Genomic DNA, 9,157 nt, shown 5'->3' with positions numbered 1-9,157 from the left:
CCAAAACTTTCGCGACCCCCATGCAGTACCTCCGCGGACCCCCTAGGGGTCGCGGACCCCCTGTTGAAGACCCATGGTCTAGAGTCTTGATAGATGTTCTGTGAGTTTTGAGCTAAATGCTAAATCATCTTTTAGGGACCATGAACGTCTGAACCAATGACCAACAAACCAACATTGCCGCCAGCATGGCTAAAGAAATTGCAGAATCTCACTTTTAAGTTGAATTTAGTAGATTAGGAGGCTTTAGATTTATTTAGAGCACATTTTCACGTTTAACTACAGAAACACACTGTCAGACATTTTTTACTATGTTTTTACCTGTCCAAACACTCTTATCGTTTCCCTCAGAGCCAAGAAGAAGACCAAGCCCTTGAACCTTAAGATCCACAGCAGTGTGGGCAGTTGTGAAAATCTGCCCACGCAGCGCTCACCCCTCCACACCGAACGATCTCTGCGATCCTTCTTCTTCCCCTCCTTCATCCCTTCCACACCACCTGTTCATGCTGAAACACCCTCTGCAAGTAAGTGAACTCTTCTTTTTTTAATGCTTTTCATATATTTCATTCATATTCTAATTCAATTTGACATCTGCTTATTTAGTTTTCAGGCAATGTCTCATTGAGTTAAAAACTGTGGTGCACTCTAGGGTTGAAAACTGCACTAAGGTTAATTTTTAACCCAAAATGAGTCTTTACTATCTTCAGACAGATTTTTCTCACCTATGCAATCGACCTCTCCACACAAAAAAGAAGAAGAGAGCACTCACACCCACAATTATTTCATCACCATAAATCTTTATGGTTAGTGCATAGTTGTAGACCTTAACTAACAGGCATATGGGGCACAGCGGTGCGTATTTGTCAATAGGGGCATGACATGAAATAATCCCACAGTATATGCAAAAGAGGATAGACAAATAAAGATGTACTTCAATTATAAAATAAAGCTGTTCTCACCTGTCCTGACAAACGCATACTGCCACCATTGTTGTTGAGCCAGACGGTGCTTTGTCACATTCAACTTGACATTTATATGGAAGTTTTGTATTGCATGCTTTGTCTTTAAAAAAAAGGCGTAGTCACTCTTTTGGCTGCCTATCAAATGTCAACCCAGTCGCTGTAACAAAGCACAATTGAGAAGTGTTGAAACATTCAAGCCTCTTTGTTTATTGTTGTCTGTGATGCTATGTTAAGCCTGCCAGTTCTTATTATAGAAATTATGGTGTAGCACTAGTTAACCTTGATCTTTGTCTCAAACTGTGCCAGTGAATTGTCTCCTTGAATTTAGGGGTTTTGGTCCTAGGAAATCCTTGAATTTATTGAATTTCTTCATAAATCACTGGTAGTTGTAAGCTCAGTTTACAGCTTTAGCAACATGACGCACGGACAAACATTGTAACCAACAAAACTAAAAAGGTCTTCATTTTCACAGTACTTGGTTATTGTTAGGTCTTACAGTGCTGATCTATTTTTGCAACACCACCGAAGCGTGGTGTCATGAAGTCATGGTTGATGCTCCACGAGCCTGACTTGCAACTGATTGGGAGAATGTGTCACATGGGTCTGACTGCTTGAGAATTTCAATCCACTGTCATGGCGGCTCGGACGGAATATGATGTAATATTTTACAAAAATAGTTAAATGAAACATGTTTTTGAAAACAATTTAAGCAAGAAATTGGCCGTACAGTTGCTGATCCTGTCTTCATTTCAGATCGACAAAGGTTGGTTTAAAAGATTTTTGTTTACTTCTATTGGATAGTCGCCTTGCGTTCAATGGATTCATTTACATAAAGATGGGCATCAGCCAGATTACTGATGCACAGAAATGCAGCGCTGCCTTCCGGAATGCTTTGCATGCACGTTGAGGTTGCATGACGTCACTCATAAGAAATAGAGTGGAGCGCGGCGCAACAGAAGCGTCACCTGGACGAATGGATCACCACCGTTTTGCTGAAAACTCTGCAGTGACTTGAAAAGTACAACACGGGACAAAATGAATTACTTTATTAACATTTAACCAATTCCACGGCAGGGTGGTACATTGATGCAAGTAAGTAAAAGGAATGAAAACATAAGTACATAAAACAGACATGAAACGGCCATGAAAGCCCTTGTCTAACTAAAAGCCAAAATAGCCATGTCTTCAACTGCTTTTTAAAAGAATCAACAGCATTTGAACAACATAAAGAGAGCAGCAGTGCATTCCACACCCTGGGTGGCACTGTAAAGACCAGAATTTAAAAATGAATTCTAAAATAAACTAGCAACCAGTAAAGTGATGCCAAAACAGGTGTGAAGTGCACTTTTTTGCTTGTGTGAGTTAAAAGCTTAGCAGTGGACTTTTGAACAACCTGCAGACGGAAAAGCTCTTTCTTGTTCAAACTTGTAAAAACACTGTTACAGTAATCTAAACGAGACAAGATAAAAGCATCGGTGATCATTTCCAATTCAACCTTCGACACCAAAGTTTGGAGTTTTGATATGTTCCTCATCTAAAAGAAGCAGTTTCTAACGAACTGTTTGGAGTGATGATCCAAGGACATTGCAGAATCAAAAACAACAGACCAATATGCTGCTTAACCAGCGGGAAGCTACTTTCAAGGGCAATACTTAGTGTTTCTGTCTAATCTGGTTTCAGCAGCACATAGTTGTCAGTGTACAAAGGACAACAGTTTATACTGTAGAGCTCAGTAAGCTTAGGAAAAGCACTATAGCTGGATATCATCAGCATAAAAATGGTAAGATATGTCACTGAACTGGCTTAGTATCTCTCCTAGAGAGAATGTATACATAGGAGTAGAATCCGTCCCAGAATAGAACCCAGAGGTACCCCAAATGACAACACTTTAGTGTCCGACATGATCTGATATACAAAAATGCTGAAAGTTCCGCCAGAAAGGTAAGAAGTAAACCATTTTAAAACTGATCCAGACATTCCAACCAGATCAAGAAGTCTGTTGATCATAAGTATACTCAATAGGACCAAAACTGTGTTTTCCCCAGAGTCAGCTAACACCATAATGTCAATACTAGAGACTTTAAGTAGCACTTTCCTCATGTGAAAAAAAACAATATCTGTAAACAGAATTCTGGCATAATCCTGCTAATTGGGAAAACAATGGATGTATATTGCGTATTGCAATTACAGATCAAGTAAATACAGGATTTAATTAAATTGAGTGTCAAATTGACACCTAAAGTATTACTATTTGAAAAACAGGAATATCAGGTTATAGATAGAAATAGCGAGGAAAGTCAAATATCTGAACTATAAATAAAAAAAGACACGATATCTGATCATTAAGCTGTAAATAATGATCACAGGCCTGCAGTCACTCACAATAATGCCATCTCCCATGTGTCCACCTGTACGTGTGTGGGAGTGCATTCTGACAACCCACTGAGCTGGAGACCCAAGTTAACAGTGTCTGCTCCAGGCTACAGCCGAGATAGTGCTTCTTACGTAGACACAATTTTTAGGAGTTAGAGGAAGTAGACATTGCTTTATTCATCTTGCTGTACTAGAAAGCATTATTAACCATGGGCATCACAGCTTGGTTTGGAAACCTGCCGATATACCTAAAATCCAAAATAAGCCGTCCGCTGTGGATGGCTCTGAAGGTTGAAGAAGTCCTGCCGCTTCATGCGCTCCTTTAGGCTTTCTGGGAGGAGTCGCTGAACACACTCGCTCAGAAATTTAACCTGTGGCTTCTCCCCTTAATGTGAGCTACTCCCCCCGGCATGCTTTCCAGTTTTCAACCTTATCTTTTTTTTTAAACTACAGGTAAGGTAGCTTTAGGTATTTAAAAAATGTGTATGTACCTGCACTGTAAATACTATGTTAAATATTTCAAAACTCTGATCAATCTTAAATTTGAAGACACAAAGACCAATTTACATGCCTTTTATCTCACCATGCCTAGATTATTGCAACAAACTCTTTACTTGAACTAAAAATCTTTGAATTGACCTAATACTGTACAGAACTCAGCTACCAGGCTTTTAACCAGAACCAAGAGACACAATCACATTACTCCTGTTCTAGCCTCTTTACACTGGCTCCCAGTATGTTTTGAATATATTTTAACAGCCGCACTGAGAATAAGATACATTTACCCTCTGCACCTGGGTAGCTCATTTGGTAGGGTGTGCCCAAATATAGAAATTTACTCCTCAACGCAGTGGCCGCGGGTTCAACTCTGACCTGCTGCCCTTTGCCGAATGTCATTCCTCCTTTCTCCCCATGTCTTCAGCTGTCTTATAAAAATGAAGGCCTAAAGTTTAAAAAATTTTTGTAGATATTCTGTACACCACTTTCCACTAATTCACAAAATTATTTTTGTATTTATGTTTTTATTAAACTTTAAAAATCAACTGAAAATTGAATGATGTATAGTGAATTAAGGTGTATTTAGGTGGAAATCACAAAGTAAAGAAACAATAAAATGTTTTCTTTTTTCTCTGGCGCTCAATTGGCCTTAACTTGGTTCTTAAGTTCTTATTTTAGGAATGGCGTGTGTCTGTGTGTGTGTGTTTGTGTGTTTCTGTTTGTTGTGTAACGCCTGTGTGAGCATGCAGACATGCGTGTATGCCCACTAAGCCAGGCTAAACATCCGTCCCGGGTCTATGTTTGGGATTATGAGATCACTGCACTCTTATACGTCAGGGCCTTCCAGCCAACAGCATGATCACTCATCTCTCTAGTGGCCGGAAACAAAACAAGGGAGGACCCTGAAGTGACCAAATGCTGCCTGCCCCGGATGAGTCAATGCCCAGTCGAAGATGAAACGTCAGTGCCTTCCTATAAGTTTGTTTGGCTTTCCACCTAGAGATACTGTTTGTGATAAACTGGTTATGATACAGTTGAATAACATTATTACACTAGTGTTTCTTTGCTGGGGTGGTCTTTGGCATATAGTAGGGTTCTGGAGAAAAGATCTAGATGGTTTTAACAATGTGGGTAGTATGTGTAAATGAACTATGGTAAACTTACCACAAAGGTGACTTCCACAATTGTGGTTGATCAGACTTCTTCTCAGTACAGTGAGGGCATATATAGCATCCTCTTAATGTGCATGTGCTGGGGGGGCGACCTGCAAGATGTAACTGTTTGAGAAACTGCTTTTTTGAAATTTATCCTGAGGGGGAAATAAGGTTTGTCTTCTAAGTAATGCACACGCCGTTTCTGTTTTTAATAATGTTATTTTCCTGCCATGGCATGCAAAAAGCTGTCTGTCCTGTGACCTCACTGAGAAGGTACGACTTTACTTTGAGGTGTGTCTCTTTGTTTATTACAATGGTTTCTATTTAGAGCATTCCAGAAATCGTTAGAAATCAGCATGGCGAGGCACTTAGAAACAGCTGTTTACACTGGATTGCACCTATCTTTTTCTTTCTTTCTCTCTTGTTGACTGTCCCTTCACTGTCCCGGGTTTGCGTTTGGAGTGCTACAAATGTACTTACAGATTTTCATAGTGACAAGGGAGGTGCACAAAGTTTATGAGCAATCAATTTTTTTTGCATCTGGGTGTTGTAAGTTAAATATCCCAGTGCTGTATGGCTGTTTGTGTTTTGAAAAGATTAGAAAGCTCTGGTTTAGTACACTGCATTTACTTGTTATGGTGGTCACAGAAAGACATTTCCCATGGACAGCTCACCTCTGGCACCTCAGGCTGTTTGAGCTCACGCAGCACTGGGACTCAACCAACACACAAAGACACACACACACACACACTGCTGCAAAACTGATGTATGAGTGTGTGTGCATGAGATGCAGAGAGAGAGTGAGAAAGAGAAAGAGAGTGTAGGAGTTTGTGAGTGTGTGCTTGTGGATATAAATGGCTTAAATGTTCTTCAAATGCTTTTCGCACAACTCTCTCTGTTTATATCTACATGTGTTCTAATGACGTCACCCACTCACCTTAACCTCGCATAAATGCTTTTCAGTTGCGTCACAGATCTCCTAGCAACGGAGTGTGGCACCACAATGGAAGTCCCTTTGAGAGTTGGCTAATAAATAATGGCTGCAAACAACGGCTAGAATTAAAACAGGGTGAGGAAAAAGAGCTAGCTGAGAAGAATAGTAGAGGTTGGTGTTGATTCAGTATTTCATTCTAGACGTACAGTTTTGTCGTTCAGCCATTGTTTCATTGTTATAAATGTGTGTTAGGAGATGGATGTCGACATGTTGACTCATGCAGAGCCAGGCATATTCAGCTTTTTTGAATTTCAGGCAAAACAGAAAGAAATCTCACCTTGGTTTGCATTTGTTTTGAACTGAATTCACTGGCTGCAAATAAACAGAAAGCTCTCCACATCACATATTTATAATATCCAGTTTATTTGTATTTAACACTTGTATTTGTCTCGGGTCAAATTTGATCCATTTGCAGTTTTTATCAGAAATATGTGTTTCTTACTACAAAATTACCCCAAAATAACTTGGATGCATGTAGTTGTATGGAACCCACGCAACGTTCATTGCCGGTCAAATTAATTATTACTTCCATTGCATTTTGGGTGTTTTATTCAACTTTAAAACATTTGAAAAAAATAAATAGTTAAGTTGTTTTAAAACATTATCCTGACTATCATGACTAATCTTTGACTTAAACTTTAAACTTTATGTTGTATAGTATTTGTTTTGCTGTTGTATAGTTTTGGTTTTGGTTTTGCTGTATAGTATTTGTTTTGCTGTTGTATAGTATTGGTTTTGTTTTGCTGTATAGTATTTGTTTTGCTGTTGTATAGTATTTGTTTTGCTGTTGTATAGTATTTGTTTTGCTGTTCTTAATTTATGAATTCCCTGTGCGGCGTCCTTGAGTGCCAAGAAAGGCGTCTTTAAATAAAATGTATTATTATTATTATTATTATTATTAAACCAGTCTGTGATTTACATCTTCTGATTTTAAGTATTAGTCAAAATAATTCATAATTTCTGCTTTTGTTTTTTTAACTCAAACATTCAAAATCAGATCGCAACTACAAAAAAAGCCATCAGGATAGTTGAACAAAATATGTTAGCAAATTAGGGCCACTGGTAAAAAATGTATGTGAGTTTTGACTTCATTCTCAGAATTCTGAAATTAAATTCAGAATTCTGAGAATAAAGAATTCTGACTTTATTCTCATTAAAGTCAGAATTCTGACTTCATTCTCAGAATTCTGACTTTATTTTTTAGAATTCTGGCTTTATTCTCAGAATTCTGACTTTATTCTCAGAATTCTGACTTTAATCTTTGGTGAAAAATGTATGTGAGTTCTGACTTTATTCTCAGAATTCCCACTTTAATCTAAGAGTTCTGACTTTATTCTCAGAGTTTTGAGTGGCTCTAATCCTCTTCCGTACATTCTCATATTTCAACTGGCCGTTTGCTCTCAGAGGTGGCACTGTTTGGTCATGATGCATTGAATGCTGCACGCCTCTTTGAGCATCCCATCTGTCGGCACCAATTAAGCATCCTTCCAGTTCACTTATGGGATCTTTATTTATCCGCTCTTTTATTTAATATGAGATAGAACAATACATGGTGGGTATTAAAAGTTGAGAAGGAGACCCGTTATAATGAGACAGAAAATTTGTATATATACTAAAACAATAAGCTGCTTGTCATCAGTGTTGTCAAAGAGCTATGGACCTCTGAAATGGCTGCCAAAGTGTGTGTTATTTCACCTGAAAGCACTCCCAATCGTCAGTTGGCCACCAAAACCTGCTGTCTGTTGGTACTTGTCGTCTGCGTGCCTCAAGCCATTAGAGTTCTTCAACTGAGGAAGTCACTACCGAGCCGTAAGGCCTCCAGGCATCATCTGTTCTCCCATTCCTCCTCTCTTAGTCTCACTGGCACTCTTTAACTGGCAGTCTTCAAAGACTCCCGCTATCTAAAAGGCTGTGCGGTGATACTTGTTTCCAGCACTCTGACTGCTACTCTGATCAGTTTATTGTGTTTGTATGTGGGTTATTTGTAAATGTGTGTGTTTGTGTGTTCGTCAAAGATGACAGCACAATATTCTGCAAAAAGGCTGATTAGTGTGTAGCTGTTGCCATAGCAACTGAGCAACCTTTTCTCACATTGAGATTTACAAAATATTTTCAGCCTTCTCTTAGTTTGTTTCTTGCTGCCACTCCAAACAAATATTTGATTAGTTGTGTACTTTCATCTTGTGGAAATGCATTTATAATGCATGGATGACAAACGTTTAGAAAATGGTGAGCAACAGCCTGTAACACATCGCTCATGTAACACTCATGCATTATAATGCAGCACATTGTGCAGAAAACACCCACACATTTTTTTTACAGTCCTGTTCACTTCTTTTGCTGCTCTTCACAGTCCACTGTACATACCATAATGTAAGACCCTTATCTAGTTGTCTTATTGGTTTTGTGTTGAATTTGTTTGGTATTCCCTTTTCTAGCTTTTAATTATCTCCTGATGAGACCGTGCCAGTTTGCTGTTGATTGCAATCAAACATTTGATTGAAGCTTTTATCCAAACCGTCAAAGTGCTACACTCTGCCCATCGAGCTGTAGGACCTTGATGAGGAGATGACTTTGTAACAGCACAGACAATGAGAATAATTAGAATGTGTGTGTTTTTTCCCTGTGTTGTAAATATCTTGTGTTGTTTTATTTGTCACATGCTCCACTCTTTTCTTTTTTACCCCGCAGAAATTTTACCTCCATGGGGAGAAGGAGTGTTTAGCACTCAGTAAGTCACTTGGAGAGGCATCTACTGTAACTCTTAACGTAAAATAAACTATATTTGCCTCCAAATAGGCTCCTAGACTCAAGTAGTCTCACACACACATACACAACTTTGTTTCAAGTTGTGGAGGGGGAAGGAAGGCCTCAGCTTAATTATGCTGAGGCCAATCAGAGAAGATGGAGGAGGACACTGTTGTCTGGCGCCTTGGCGCTTCTTAGCTCCTGGAGGTTCATCTGTCACACACACACACCCACACACGCATGCACGCACGCACGCACACACATACACACAAACACACACACACAAAGTGTTTTGAACAGTTCTGTGAAGGACATATTTGCAAAATAATATTGTCCACATGCAAGCATGCATGAACATAGAAAGATTCAAAGATTCAAAATCCTTTATTAATCCCACAATGGGGATATTCACACTGCTGCAGCAGCAAAGG

General features: G+C 39.1%; 1 protein-coding gene across 3 annotated transcripts in view; it reads left to right on the top strand.

The window, feature by feature from the left end:
- Positions 1 to 9,157, top strand: part of ksr2 (kinase suppressor of ras 2) — a 107,351-nt gene that overhangs the window by 52,413 nt on the left and 45,781 nt on the right. For all 3 annotated transcript variants that reach the window (XM_034871774.1, XM_034871775.1, XM_034871773.1), the window contains one exon: positions 349 to 521. In XM_034871774.1, the coding sequence (XP_034727665.1) occupies positions 349 to 521 (173 nt within the window). The remainder of the gene's footprint in view (positions 1 to 348; positions 522 to 9,157) is intronic.

Source organism: Etheostoma cragini, chromosome 5 (assembly GCF_013103735.1).
Source record: "Etheostoma cragini isolate CJK2018 chromosome 5, CSU_Ecrag_1.0, whole genome shotgun sequence".
Taxonomy (NCBI): Eukaryota; Metazoa; Chordata; class Actinopteri; order Perciformes; family Percidae; genus Etheostoma; species Etheostoma cragini.
Note: the sequence above shows the minus strand (reverse complement) of the source record. Positions and strands in the feature narration are given on the sequence as shown.